At 56.9% G+C, this 14,940-nt stretch overlaps 2 protein-coding genes and 1 long non-coding RNA gene across 3 annotated transcripts in view; all 3 read left to right on the top strand.

Annotated features, from left to right (window-relative positions):
* Positions 1–3,219: 3,219 nt before the first annotated feature.
* LOC311204831 lies at positions 3,220–3,775 on the top strand. The gene is made up of 3 exons (XR_014618120.1): positions 3,220–3,266; positions 3,468–3,539; positions 3,683–3,775. It is a non-coding gene; the product is annotated as an uncharacterized lncRNA (long non-coding RNA).
* A 4,141-nt stretch (positions 3,776–7,916) lies between these two features.
* On the top strand, positions 7,917–9,121 carry LOC311204829 (ephrin-A4-like; the record flags this gene model as incomplete). Its single annotated transcript, XM_084281175.1, has 4 exons — positions 7,917–8,247; positions 8,627–8,695; positions 8,889–8,948; positions 9,033–9,121. 4 exons carry the CDS (start codon positions 7,917–7,919, stop codon positions 9,119–9,121), a joined length of 549 nt encoding a protein of 182 aa, XP_084137301.1.
* Positions 9,122–9,210: 89 nt separating this feature from the next.
* LOC311204830 (DNA mismatch repair protein Msh3-like) overlaps positions 9,211–14,940 on the top strand; it is a gene marked incomplete at its 5' end in the record, with an annotated part of 51,026 nt that continues 45,296 nt past the window's right edge. The window contains 2 exons of the mRNA XM_084281176.1: positions 9,211–9,292; positions 12,731–12,906. Coding sequence (XP_084137302.1) covers positions 9,211–9,292; positions 12,731–12,906 — 258 coding nt within the window. The remainder of the gene's footprint in view (positions 9,293–12,730; positions 12,907–14,940) is intronic.

The raw sequence follows: 14,940 nt of genomic DNA on the forward strand, positions 1-14,940 counted from the left end.
ACGGTACCAGGTACAAGGATTTCTTGCATGTGCAAAGCACGACAATGGGTATGAAAAGGTTTTTCTCTCTCTCACAGATACGCTGCAGCTCAGTCACTCACCACTCACACCAGAGTCAACTCGTTTCACTCACACAAAGAGTTCATCACATTTAAATCGATTTCCAAAACTCAGTTCCTTTTGGCAATATCTGAAGTCGATACCAATAAATCAATGTCACCAGGAAAGGACTCCCTGTTGGGGAATGGAACCCCGGTCTCCTGCGTGACAGGCAGGAGTTCTCTCTCTTAGCAGCAACTGTTGGTTCACTTCTACCGACTGCCATAGGGGCAGCCATCCTATACAACTCAAAGGGGCAATACATCCTGAGAGGGTCCAACTTAAGCATCAAAGTTCCCCTATTCACTCTCAGGACCTCACACCTTTCTGTTCTCCGAGAATCCTGCCAACCTACACTATTAAAATGTCACGATCCACACCCAGATCAGCGGCTTTGGCAGAGGTTAAACCCCCTCGCATTCCAACCGACCTCAGGTTGCTCTGGGGGGCTGGGGGCGGCTGGGCTGAACCCCTGAGTGATGTCCAATGAGGTGCTTTATCGTGAGGAGGTCTCCACAATTCTCGGGAACAGAATTAAGACTCAAAACTGAGTCAAGGTTTAAGTTACTTTATTCAGCCTGCAACATGCGCACACTAACAATGATACTTACTCATTAGGTGACCTCATACCCCTGTACATATTCCTAACTCGTCCCGCTTCATATTAAAATGTGCCCCAAGAAGTGATTTCCATCAACTCCTCCCCATTGTGCCTGCGCACTGCTGTTTGGGGGTGGTCGTGGAGGGTCGTGGGGATGAAGTCGGATGGCTCCTCTTCCTCACCGCAAGTAACCTTCTGTCTTGCGCAGACTCAGTTACCCCTTGACTCTGATCCCAACTACAAGTTGGATTTAGCAGGTTTTGTGTACCTTGAAGGACAAGGGGAGCTTGAACTAGTTAAAGTGAGATGCTTTGCCTGCATTTGTGACCAATTAGAGACAAGCAAGGAATTCATGAACAAATAAGGAGGAGGGGGGTACTGGAACTCATTAAAGAAGTCATTTTATTTCCACAGAGCACATAGTCCTTGAGTGTGCAATTTACTTAAGACATGGTGTTAGACCCAAACTTACATCCCTTTTGATGTTTCTTCTTTATCAGTGAGGCAGAGTCGTTCAAGCCAGGCATTGTTCATGGGAGGTCACTGCTAGGGCACTTCAAGCCATCCTGGTAGCAAGTCTTCCTTAACCCTTTACAAGCATCTTAATGTAATATTTCAGCAATGTTGAGACATAAGTCCTCTGGTACAGGCATTCGTTGAGGGACATGGTATGTCACACCACCCCGTGGCTCAACATTGCCATCTTATTGATGGTACCTACTCCGTGATGGATAGAGGATGGAGATAAAGTAAGGAGGAAGGAAAAGTAAAATGTGTGCACAACAGCTCAACAGCGACAATCAAAACATTCAAACAATAAACAGTTTTCCAATTGCATTTGCAATAGTCAGTAAGAACTGTGAACATTCGACAGACATTAATTAACGATTTGAATTTGTCCCATTGCAAAAATCCCAATCACGTCCTATTGCTGCCCCTTGTAGCTCAGGGGCTGGGGGAAAACCAACCAATGATACTTTACACGAACTTTTACGAGGCGTATCGCCCTCTCGATCTTTGGGCTCAGCAGGCTCGTCACCGTCTGGGGGCTGCAAAGTTTGTGTGGCCGCCCCGATTCCCAGTTGTGGGGTGACCCACAAACATTCTTTCACCACCCTCCAAGTGTCCTGCTCTTGGGTCACCTTCCGGAGGGCCTGCACGCCTCTCCCCCACGATTTCAGAGTTTTCCCACTACCTGAGGACATAGTTTCTGCCGCAGCTGAGAGACGGGACACCGCTTCATGTAAGCAAAGTGATGGGTTGATGATGGCCAACGGCTTTCTTTTATCCTATCCTTAATGCATATTATAACTGTTACTCATGCCTATTAGAATTGTCACCACTTGATTGGTTCTTGGTTAAAGGTTACATCCCTCACCTTGCAATCTGGGTGTGATAGATGAGCCTTTGGTTCAGTAAACCACATGTACCTTGAAACAGGTTGTAACGTTCTGATTTTGTAAGAATGATTGTGTAACGTACATTGTGAGTCGCTAACGAGACATGGAATTGAGTTATAGGTCACTTAGAAGTGGAAACCACAGAAATTAAGTAGCCAATGGATGAGCTTGCTGTTAAAGATGAGCAAATATGGGAGAGGGGCCAACTAAGGGACAAGTGAACGTTTGCTGATTCCTCCGATAATAGTTGAAATAGTACGAGGTTTGGATGAATGATCATCAACGAAATGCTTTAGAAGCTTTTCTGCTTGCCTAGACTCGATCAAAATAAACTGCAGGAGGAGGGAATGATTCTTTTTATGCTTGTACGAGTTAAAACAAAGGTAAAGTATTTTGAAGTTAATATTAAGCTTATTTTGTATTATGCTTTGCTTATGGAATGGAACGAGCGATCAGAGGAAGAGAAAGAAGACGAAGCGGATTTGGAAAACATCCTATAAAAAGAGTCTGTGACCACACTAGTGTGAAAGGAAACCATGTGCGAAATACATCTGACACCAGGGTCATCGATAAGGAGGAATGAAAAAGTCTGTTTAATGATTGGACAAGAAGACGAAGAAAAACGAATATATGAACTTTGCTTGGCTAATCACAAAAATGAATGAATAACTGGAAAATAGATTGCTTTGTTTATTAAAGAGTATAAATCCTTGTATCCTACCTCTCCACAGCGCGGAGTGGTGAGACTCAGGTCTCCTCCCGCCCAGCGCTGTGTCTTTCTCTCTGAATAAACTGCTGCTAAGCACACTCCCCGCGTGAGCGTCTCGCTTGTCGGTAACCCTGGGAACTGCGTTTCTTTCCCTTTCTCAGGAACAGCAGATCCTTGAAACAAACCTCTTGCTTCTCCTTCTTGTCCCTGTGTAACATTCGCTCTCAAAAACACCGACCTTCCTCTCCATCGTTTGCGTCGGGATGGGGCAACGCCTACTCCTACTAGTAAGTTACACAGGAGACTGCTCGAACAATGGCTCCATAGAGCCATGGCCTGGCATCTCACGGAGCCACTCCTCCACACCCCCCTCTCCCTCTCTCTGCAGCCGGCTGCCCCCGGCTCGGCACGGCCCGACCCGCCCTCCCGGCCCCTCCCGCCGGACCCTCCTCCCAAGGTAAAGCCCGGGCTGGGGGGGGGCGGTCCTGGCTGCCCCGGCCCAGCCGCTGCTGCATGGCTGGCTCTGCATGCGGGGGGGTCCGGGCTGCAGCCCCTGGGGGCACCCCCCCACCCCCACTCCTCCTCCTCTTCCTCCTCCTCCTCCTCCTCCCCCTCCGTGCCCGGAGCTGCCTCAGTGTCCCCGCTCTGTCCGCCCCAGGCCCCCCCTTCGGACAGGCCGCCCCCCCCCACACGCCCGCTGCCCGCAGACCCCGCGGCACCCGGCGCTCAGGTAACGGCGGCACCGGCGGCGCCGGCGTGTGGGGCAGGACGGCGTCTGCCCGGGCTGGGCCCCCCCGGGCAAGGGATGGGGGTTAGGGGACCCCCCCCCCCCTCCCCCCCATTGGAGCTCTGACCCCCCCGCTTTCCACACAGCCCCCAGGGCCCAGCAAGCCGCCCCCGCCCCAGCGCCCGCTGCCTTCAGGGCCCCCTGTGCCTTCGCTGCCCCCCAGCGAGACCCCCCCGGATCACCCCTATGTCACGGTGATTCCCTCCAGGTGAGGGGGGGGACACAGGCACGGCTGGGATGGGGGGGGGGCAGAGGAGGGATGGGGGGGCAGACACGAGATATGGGGGGGAAGGAGGAGCAGAGGGGTCTCTGCGGGGGAGACAGGAGGGATGGGGGCAGAAGGGGTTGGGGGGGACTATGGGGGGGGCAGAAGGGGTTGGGGGGGCTATGGGGGGACAGACAGGAGGGATGTGGGGCTGAAGGGGTTGGGGGGGGGCTATGGGGGGGGCAGAAGGGGTTGGGGGGGACTATGGGGGGGACAGAAGGGGTTGGGGGGGACTATGGGGGGGGCAGAAGGGGTTGGGGGGGCTATGGGGGGACAGACAGGAGGGATGTGGGGCTGAAGGGGTTGGGGGGGGCTATGGGGGGGCAGAAGGGGTTGGGGGGGCTATGGGGGGGGCAGAAGGGGTTGTGGGGGGGCTGTGAGGGGGCAGGCAGGAGGGATGTGGGGCTGAAGGGGTTGGGGGGGCTATGGGGGGGCAGAAGGGGTTGTGGGGGCTATGGGGGGGGCAGAAGGGGTTGTGGGGGCTATGGGGGGACAGACAGGAGGGATGTGGGGCTGAAGGGGTTGGGGGGGGCTATGGGGGGGCAGAAGGGGTTGTGGGGGCTATGGGGGGGGCAGAAGGGGTTGGGGGGGCTATGGGGGGACAGACAGGAGGGATGTGGGGCTGAAGGGGTTGGGGGGGGCTATGGGGGGGCAGAAGGGGTTGTGGGGTGCTCGGGGGGGCAGGCAGGAGGGATGGGGGGCTGGGGGGTCGGACAGGGAGGCGGGAGGGATGGGGGCAGAGGGCTGCAGCGAGGGGGGGCGGGGCGGGGGAGCCGGGCTGCGCCCCATGGCCCCCCCTTCTCCCCCCTCTCTCCCCCTCCCCTTCTCTCCCCAGGCCCGCGCCCCCCCCGCCTGAGGCCTGAGCGCGGCCCGGGACCGTCGCAGCGCCGGACTCCGGGGGGTGGGGAGGGAAGGGCCGCGCCGGGGGGTAACGGGGAGGAGTTGGGGGGGGGGGAACCACCACACAGGGGCCGGGACTACATCTCCCAGCAGCCCCCGCGGCGCCCACCGGAAGTACCGCCCTGGGCGCAGCAACCCCAGGTAGCCCTCCCCGCCCCCTTGGTGAGCCCCCCGGGCCCCGCCGAGGCAGCCCCCCCCCCCTCTCCCCCCTATCCGGGGGGCCCCGCGCTACCGGGAGGGTCGGGAAGGCAGGAGGTTGAGGGGAGGAGGGGGTGGTGCCCCCCCCGGGGGGAGCAGCGGGTTACCGGGTGCCCCCCAGGTGAGACCGAGGTGGGGTGGTACCCCCCCCCCCCCCTCCGGGATGCGGTGTCGCTCGGTGATGCCCGGTGGGTTGGTACCGGGGCTGGTACCCAACCAACATCACCGAGCGACACCGCATCCCGGGGGGGGGGGGTACCGAGCCACCGAGCGCTTCTGGGCGTTACCGAGCCGGTGGGTACCCCCGGGGCGGTACCGAGCCCGTAGCAGCACCGGGCATCCCCCCGTGAGCCCGAGCCCCGGGGCGGCACCGGGCGGCACCGGCAGGTGAAGCACCCGGGGGTTGGGGGGGGCACCCAGGCCGGTGGGTGTTTTGGGTGGGGTGTGGGGGGGGGTTCGAGTCCCTGGTACCAACCTGCACCTGGCCCCGGTACCGGCGGTGTGGGGCCGGTGGCACCCGGCACAGCACCGAGCCTGGGGTCAGGTGGGGCTGCTGCGGGGGGGGGGTGGTACCGGGCACCGCAGCCCCCCAAACTGCCCCCCCGCCCCGGATTGGGGGGGCTGCCCACGGGCTGTGCCGTGGTGTCCGGGCTGGGGTCCAGCCCCATCCCTCCTCCTGCCCTCTCCTCTTCAGGCACTCCCGAGCTCCGGGCTGGGTGGGACCAGGGGGGTGGGTTTGGGGGTGGGAGTGAGGGGGCTGCACCCCCCCACACACAGAAGGGGTCTCATCACCCCACCAAACCCGGCTGGGGTGGGCAGGTGCTCCCCGGGCAGCGACGCTGGGGTGGGGTGACAGGGATGGGAGCTGTGGGAACCCACCACCCATGGGTGCCCTGGGGATGGGGAGGTGTGGGGGGGGTGTGGGGGGGGCTTTTGGCCCTTCACGGGGTCAGGGCAGCGCCCCAGCCCCCCGGCAGCTCTTGGCCGTGCCCGGGCCCGTCCCGGCCGGCGTGGGGATGCTGTGAGTCAGCAGGGAGCCTGCGCCCCGTCCTGGCCGCTGAGAGCCCCCGGCTTTGGGGGGTGGGGGTGGGGGGGGGCAAGGGGGGGACCCCCAAACCTCCCAGCACCGCCAGCCTGGGGAGCGACGCTGCGGCCTCCGCCCAGGCCGCCGGAACCGGCGCTGGTGTCAGCGCTGCCGGTGCCCGTGCTGGGGGCACGAGGGGGCTGCAGCCAGTGTTGGGGTGTCCCCCTGCCCCAGCCCGTGGGACGGGGTGACCCTGCGGGCCCCGCAGCAGCTGGGTGAGGCGGGGGGGGTGCAGCAGTGCCGAGGACGGGCCCGGCTGGGAGAGGCGGGCGCAGGCCGCAGCCTGGGCAGGGGGCTGGGGGGCTGCTGCTCCGTCCCCCCCCGCCCCCCCGGGCAGGCAGGGCCCAGGCGTGTGCACACACATGTGCACGGGAGCACACGCGTGTGGGTGCCCGTGGCAGCGGCTGCTCCACCCCGGCCTGGCTGGCTGCTCTGTTTGCACAGGCGGGAGTGAGCTCACGCCATGGCAGCGCCCGGACCGGGGCTGGGGCCCCCCCCCTGCTCACCCACCCCCCACTACCCGGCTGGGCCCCCTCCCCTGCTCACCCACCCCCCACTACCCGGCTGGGCCCCCTCCCCTGCTCACCACCCCACCCTCGGAGCCCCCGTGCCCCCCACGCCAGCCAGCGCAGGGGTGTCACAGGGGGCAGCCCCCAGTCAGGTTGGGGGTGATGGCCATGAGGTGGGTGCCTGGGGCAGGGGGCTTCGTCGCCTTCCCCCCCCTCCAACCCCCCAGCCAAACCCATTCAGCTCCAGCAACCACAGCTGGTTGCTGATGATGCAGTGGTTCCAACTCAACCCCCCCATCCACCTGCTCCATGGGACAGGGGCGCAGTGGGGCATCCCACCCCATGGCCCACAGGACCCCCCCCCCAGTGGGACATCCCACCCCATGGCCCACAGGACCCCCCCCCCCAGCAGGGCATCCCACCCCATAGCCCACAGGCCCCCTCCCCCAGCAGGGCATCCCACCCCATGGTTCACAGGACCCCCCCCCCCCAGCAGGGCATCCCACCCCATGGCCCACAGGACCCCCCCCCCAGCAGGGCATCCCACCCCATGGCCCACAGGACCCCCCCCCCCAGCAGGGCATCCCACCCCATAGCCCACAGGCCCCCTCCCCCAGCAGGGCATCCCACCCCATGGTTCACAGGACCCCCCCCCCCAGCAGGGCATCCCACCCCATGGCCCACAGGACCCCCCCCCCAGCAGGGCATCCCACCCCATGGCCCACAGGACCCCCCCAGTGGGGCATCCCACCCCATGGCCCACAGGCCCCCCCCCCCCAGCAGGGCATCCCACCCCATGGCCCACAGGACCCCCCCTGTGGGGCATCCTACCCCATGGCCCACAGGACCCCCCAGCAGGGCATCCCACCCCATGGCCCACAGGACCCCCCCCCCCAGTGGGACATCCCACCCCATGGCCCACAGGACCCCCCCCCCCCCAGTGGGGCATCCCACCCCATGGCCCACAGGACCCCCCCCCCAGTGGGGCATCCCACCCCATGGCCCACAGGACCCCCCCCCCAGTGGGGCATCCCACCCCATGGCCCACAGGACTCCCCCCCCCAGTGGGGCATCCCACCCCATGGCCCACAGGACCCCCCCCCCCAATGGGGCATCCCACCCCATGGCCCACAGGACCCCCCCCCCCAATGGGGCATCCCACCCCATAGCCCACAGGCCCCCCCCCCAGCAGGGCATCCCACCCCATGGTTCACAGGACCTCCCCCCCCAGTGGGGCATCCCACCCCATGGCCCACAGGACCCCCCCCCCCAGCAGGGCATCCCACCCCATGGCCCACAGGACCCGCCCTGTGGGGCATCCCACCCCATGGCCCACAGGACCCCCCAGCAGGGCATCCCACCCCATGGCCCACAGGACCCGCCGTCTCTCCCCCTCCATCAGGTTCCTACGGGACGACTACACCATCCAGGTGGCCATCAATGACTACCTGGACATCTACTGCCCGCACTACGAGGGGGCCGCGCCCGGCGGGCGGGCAGAGACCTTCACGCTCTTCATGGTGGATCTGGAGGGTCACCGCGGCTGCAACAAGACCCCCGGCGCCTTCAAGCGCTGGGAGTGCAACCGGCCCCGGGCGCCCTTCGGCCCCGTCCGCTTTCCGGAGAAGATCCAGCGCTTCACCCCCTTTCCTCTGGGCGTCGAGTTCCAGCCTGGGGAGACCTATTACTACATCTGTGAGATGGGGAGGGGGGGGGGGGCGGGCAAAGGGGGTGGTCCTGAGGGATGGGGTTACCTGGGGATGGGTCTCAGCGGGGTTGGGTTGTGTCCTGAAAAAGGAGGGGGAGGGGTCTTTGAGGGAGGAGGTGGGCGGTGGGGGTGTGCACAGGGAGGGGGTGTATGTGGGGAGGGGGGTGTCCGGTTGCACATGGAGGGGGGGTGATGGAGGGGGGGTGGGTCGGGGGTCTGCGTGGCCCGGGGTGCGGCCGCTGTTGGCCGGGAGGGGGAGCCCCAGGCCCGGTTCTGGCCCGTGGCGGTGGGGGGGGGGTCCCGTCTCGGGCTGGAGCTCTGGGGGGGACACCCCCCCCCCCCACGCTGATCTGTCCCCACTCCCAGCTGTCCCCAACCCCGGGAGCGCCGGGCGCTGCCTGAAGCTGCAAGTCTCCGTCTGCTGCAGACACACCAGTGAGTCCAGTCCGGGGTGGGGTGGGTGGGGTGGGGTGGTCTGCACCCCCAAAAAGTCTAGGGGTTCCCCCTTCTCCTGAATCTGGGGCAGCCTGGTCCTTGCTGGGGACCCTGGTTTGCTCTGGAGCACTGGGGGGGGGGGGGCACAGACCCCCCCATTCCACCCATCCTGACTCGGGTGGGTTTGTTCCAGCGCCGGAGCCGGTGACAGAGGTTCCCAATTCGCAGCCCCACGGGCGTGGGGGGCCAGAGGGTGAGTGTTGGGGTGGGGGTGGGGGGTGAGGGGGGCACTGGGGGGCTGCGAGGTTTGCCCTCACCTCTCACCCTGTCCTGGCAGAGCCGGTGCCCGCCCGGGACAGGGCGGCCCCGCTGCAGCCCCGCGCCCCATGCCTGGTGCTCGCGCTCCTCACCCTGCTCCGGATCTGACCCCGGCATCGCCCACGGAGGGGACACAGGTCCTGCTGCCCCACTGCCCCTTCTGGACTCTTCCTCTGCTGCCTTCAACCCCCGAGCCCATGGGGCAGCCCGGGCCACCCCTCACCCACCGGACCCCCTCCTCAAGGAGCCGAGCTGGGGCCAGGAGCTGCAGGCTGGAAGGTGAGGGGGGGGGATGCAGTGGGCTCCCAGGCAGCGGGTGTCCCTGGGGGCTTCGCCCCCCCTTGCCACAGCATCCCCTGATGGGCCTAGAATGAGACCTTTTGCTTCGTTAAGCGCATTAGTCAGTTAATAAACTAATTAATTAAATTAATCAAAATAAACATGAAAGTTGGCAGCCCTCAATATGCCAATGAGCAGAAAGCTGTGCGTGCTAAACGTGGGTGACTATAGGACTTGAATCTCCACCCAAGTCACGTTGAGCATCACCACCAGGAAAGCGTCTTCAAGATGAGGGTATTGAGGGTATTAAGGGTATTGAGAAAGCGACCACCTGGAGGGGGGAGAGAAGAAACTGAAGACCCCTGAAGAGGCAGTTGCTGGGCTGTGCTGCTTCTCCTCCACCCAAGACACAGTTACGCCGCGCGGTTGCGATTTCACCCCTTTGTTTTTGTGGTGAGAATACCCAGGGTGGTATTTCGCTAACATTTGGTTATAGTCTCAGCATTTTGTTAGAATCATAGCATTGTCATTGGCATTCTAGTCCTATATCAGTAAGTGCATTTATCAACAGCAATCGGGAACTTTTATATCTGTCCCTTTAATAAACTTTCTACTGGTTTCCGCTCTGTGAAGCTGTTTCAGTGAAAGTCCTCTGGGGGCTCTGGCTAGCAAACATTGACTCTGACATGTAGTTTTATATCTAATCCTTCAGACATAAATTGTTGACCAAGTCTGGAACTAAGACTGGACCTAGCTGCACCTTGGCTCCTCTCTCCGGAGGAGTTTGGAAAGCAAGGGGGTCCTTTCTGAACCTTGTGGCTCAGCACGATGGCCTCTGTCGGGCACACATCAGACACATCCTCTTGACGTGAGATGGGAAGGGGTAGCAACGTGTTCTGTGTGTTCAAAACGTGTCCTCTTTTCAAAATGACTTCTGCAAGAGCAGAGAAAGACCCGCCAAGGGCCAACGCTCAAAGCCATCTCATGACTGCAGCATCCTCTTGAACATTTGGCAAGAGTAAGTTAAGAGGTCTGGTAACTTCCCTGGATTTATTGCTTGAGGAGCATGAGCATTGCAAAAGAGATGTCTTTCCCAGGATGGTCCTTTTGTGAATCTACTCGATGCATCTGTCTCCTCCTTGATTTAACCAAGAGTACCAAAAAAATGATTTCAGGCTTGATTTTTAGTGCTTCCTATGCAGATGACATGGCTTATAGTTGATATGGACAGCTGATTTAAAAGGGTTTCCTCCCATTCCAGAACAGATTAGGATTTTTCAGATAGTGGAGAAAAGAGTTCACAATTCAGACCAACACACAGCCTGGCAGCCAGGTTGGCGGGTCTGTATTTGGGACAAAAAGACTCAGACCCTCGTTCTCTCTGACTTGGCCCTGGAAATTAAACTGGCAGTTCGTTTTTCCCCCATGTTGATCTTGTTTGCGATTTTGGGGGGTACAAGAGGGTTCACTCTGGACTCAGCCTCACCTTGTGGTGGTTTGCAATTGCTGTCAGACGACTTATGGTCTTTGAGCTGAGCCATTGTAAAACCACATGTATGTTCTCGGCTTGCAACAAATTTTAGTCATTTCATGATGCTTAAGACAGCTCCAACATCAAGATGACACCCTATTAAAAACAGTACATCAGGCTATGCAAGCATGGCAGCTGAATTGGAGTCTGAGCTATTCCATTGTCTTTATATTCTGCTTCTTCCCTGATATGTACACACACAGACATAGAAACTATTTGCATTTACAGCTTTGCCATTCCATGTGTTTCTTACAGCTACAAGACATTTTTTAAGAAGACAGCACAGATTTTGGGCTCTTCACAACACTGAACCAGGTATCCCCGGTAACGCCGGGTTTGCCTCCTGGAATCCTCCTGGGTTCATTCCTTCCTGTCCAAACTGAGGATCTTCACAAACCGCATTTTGAAGTATCTCACAGGAAGAGGAAATAGCCGAATCATGACAAAATCGGTTTCCCGGTACCACTGTCTGAGGGGGGGAAGAAGTAGGGGGAAAAATTCCTTTTCTTGGTGCTGCACTGAAGGATTCCAGCAGCAGCCACATCCCAGTGGTGTGGACAAGGGAGAAACCCCAGCAAAGGCACTGGGACATGAGAAGGCATCTTGAACTGTGTCCAACCCTAATTTCTGTTTTCTTGTGTGGAACACCACTCCCTGTCCGCTCTGGCAGATGAGGTTTATCTGATGGGCTCTCTGGATGAGAGATTGGTACCTGTATGATCTCTGGCTTCAGAATGTGCTCAGTAACTACTTCCTCTCTTCCCACCTTCAGCTTCTTGTATTCTTTTCACATCTCAGACTATGGGTACGGAAAGTTCTTCCATCTTTTGACTTTCAAGGATGCGAGGCAACACTGCTTAAAATTCCAGAGGCCTGTCTTTCCTATTCCATGAGCCCCTGGGAAGTCCATAAATGTCAAAGAAATGTTGGATTATTTATGTATTTGTTAGGTCTATGCTGTGTTTCTGAGAAGGCCTTGTGGCATTTGGTCAGTACATCTTTAGAAGACATAACACAGACTAAGAGCACTGTACATAGATCAAAAGAATTTTGATGTTTCCCATATTATGATCAATCTGTCTTGTTCTTGAGACATTATTGTGTAGAAAAAGCACTTTTCATCCTTTCCTTTGCCAAATTACTTTTTCAGCTCTTTGTGCCTGTGTGTGTGTTTTTAAAGGATCCTTAAGCAAGGGTGTTTAGTGCAAGAAAGAACGAGGCTGGTCTTAGACTTTGTGGATTTCACATGATGATTTTTCTCTGAGTCAGTTCCAAGGCTTGAGTGCTCTGTTATAACACACACAAAGAGAAGAATCCCATCAGGATGATGCTTAAGTCCTTCAGTAGGATTCAGGTAAAGCTTTATGTCTGTATCATGATAGCTACTGTGTCTCTCTAATTGCATCATTAGTGCTCTCTAATGAATTGTACTCCCCACTGATGCTGTTTGACCATTCATACTCTGTCACTCAACTTCTGGCTAGTTTCAGGTAGGGTCAGCACCATCTACCCATGGTGTTTGAATAAGACAGTGCAGACAACAGCTCTCTTTTCAATCTGGGTGTCCCACCCGTGGATATGCCAAGCACTCTCTTGCCATGCCCTGCTGTGATCTCTCTGAAAGCCACACAGTGACCTCTCTGAAGCCACACTGTGATCACACTCTGAAGACACACTGTGGTCTCTCTGAAAGCCACACAGTTTCAACAGCCTTTGGATTAGAAATTACCTGTAGAGACTAGAGAACCCAATCTTGGTGTCAGGCAGTACCAGGGGCTCCCCCACCCCTATTCCCCTTGTTTTGACCATGGCCTGTATTTCACAGCTTAGCTGAATTTGCCTTATGGCTCCGTATTCCAATTGAATCGGGAACTAAAAACTAACACTCTCTCTGTTGATCTTCTCAGTGGTGGTATTGCCTGGGAAAGGAATTGGAAAGACAGAACCTGTCGCTTTTGTGGCCTGCACCAATCTTTCAGATTGGTGTGGCAAGGCAAAGGATTGCACGGGAACAGAGATCTGTGGTGTGCACAGGATGAAAAACCCTTGTCCACAGCTTGGCAACACACAGCATCACATAATGGTAGGCGTTGGAAGGGATCTCTGCAGATCATCTGGTCTAACCCCTCTGCCAAAGCAGGCTCTCCTAGAGCAGGTTGCACAGGATTGCATCCGGGTAGGTTTGGACTTGAGACAATGATGTTTGGCTAAGCATACTGCTGACTAATTCTTTTCCTGAAATTAAAAGCTAAGATGAGATTGTTCTCATCCTGGCAGGGGAGGCTGCTTTCCAAGTCTTCTCTGTGTTCAGTAAACATCCTGACATGTGGCCTGTCATCCGTACAGGGACAACAGGTTTTGCTGATGCCTGGATTCAAACCAGTAGCTCATGGGCATTCCAATACTTCAAACACATTGTGCTGCTCACACTACTGAGGAATGTCTTCTGAGATCTGGTGTCTCAGATAGTTAAAGCCAGTAAACTAGGAACTCTCATGTAACGAATTCTAATCACTTCTCTTTAGGACTCATCTGTCAATAGGCCCTGTTGTCTCTATGCATTTGTCCATCGACCTGTTGACATAAACAGCTTTCGCTCTGTTATTTACAAATCATTTTCTGACCCTGTTGCTCTCGTTTTGGAAAGTGCTGACAGCAGAGTGGACAAGATGTTGGTTTCGGTCAGATAATCAATGACAGATCGTTTATGCCTAACAAGAAGTAAATCACAACCCACTCAGAATGGTCCACTGGACGTTACTGGCCATTGGCAGTTATGGTGGCATGTTTATTCTCCACAGTCAGTTGTGTGCACAAATCCATCACTTGTTACTTGTTAAACAGGAAGAGCTGATACCACGCTACAAGGGAACAAATGTCCACTAATGCTTTAGTGCTGTTCTGTATTATTTTTAAAGCTCCTGGGCATGTGTTGGTCGCTTTGCACTCCAGACAAGGGATGTAAGGATGGATTGTCCAGATGATCATCACAGAATTGTAGGGATTAGAAGGGACCTCGAGAGATCATTGTGTCCAACCCCCCTGCCAGAGCAGGTTCTGCAAGAAGACAGCGTGTAAGCGAGATGTCAGGCAGCAAGGGAGAGAACTGTACAGGGGAATAAAGGCTGCCTCTAACATATTAGAGCCAGGGAAGTCCACTGATGGATGGCTTACTCACTTGGATGTCAGCACGTTCACCTGAGTGTGCATAACATCTTACTGCTTTTCTAATGTGTTAATTCAGGACTAAGTTCAAGAATTCTAAGGTCAATTATTTGTATTTTTCATTACTGTAGATAATAAATAAAATGGCTCCAAATGTCACTGAGGTGCCATTTTACAGAGTGTGAAGGTAGAGTACTGTAAGATCTGCAAGGGGGGGTGATAATTTTTGGCAACACAAGTCTGCAAGTGTGAAAGGAGTTCATGACTGGCAGAATTTTTATGATGCTGGCTGTAAGTTTATTAAGCACTACACTGCGTAATTTCTGTCAGCATACTGCACTATTTTCTGAGCCATATAGTAATATTGCTTTGAACTTCTACAGTGCCTTCCATTTCTGTAGCTTCCTAGAAAGTGTTACCCATGTTAATTGCCACGGCATCTCAGAGGGGTAAAGAAATAGGACTTTTAGCAGTGAAAGCGAAGTGACTGTATGTCTTGCTCTTCGTCTTGGCTTTTGTGGGAGCTGGTTCCTTGGGGCAGTATGCTTTCTGGAGCGTGCTTTGCTCAGTGAGGATGGCTGAGTTCTTTGGGCTGCTACAGTAATTAGCAAAAGCTCCTCCCAAAATAACAGTGTTGATCTTCTCAGGAGCGTCATTTTCTGCTAGGCAGCGATAGTCAGGCCTTCCCTGTATAGTATGGCACAGCCATGCTTCCTCCTGTGACAGCTGATGGAGTCAGCTGAGGGTGGAACCCAGTGTCTGTGATTATATCAGCATGCACCCAGGGCGCCAACACTCCAGGGATGCTGAGCTCATCACTCTTCAGAAGCTGGCCAGAACTTGGAGATGAAGGCTGCAAGGGAAGCCCAGGATGCTGTAGGCCACCGAACTGGAGATTTCTCTCACTGGCCTCGCCAAAAGTACACACTGATGTCAGGATGCACGATGCCTC

Source organism: Gallinula chloropus, assembly GCF_964237585.1.
Source record: "Gallinula chloropus genome assembly, contig: HAP1_SCAFFOLD_100, whole genome shotgun sequence".
Classification (NCBI taxonomy): Eukaryota; Metazoa; Chordata; class Aves; order Gruiformes; family Rallidae; genus Gallinula; species Gallinula chloropus.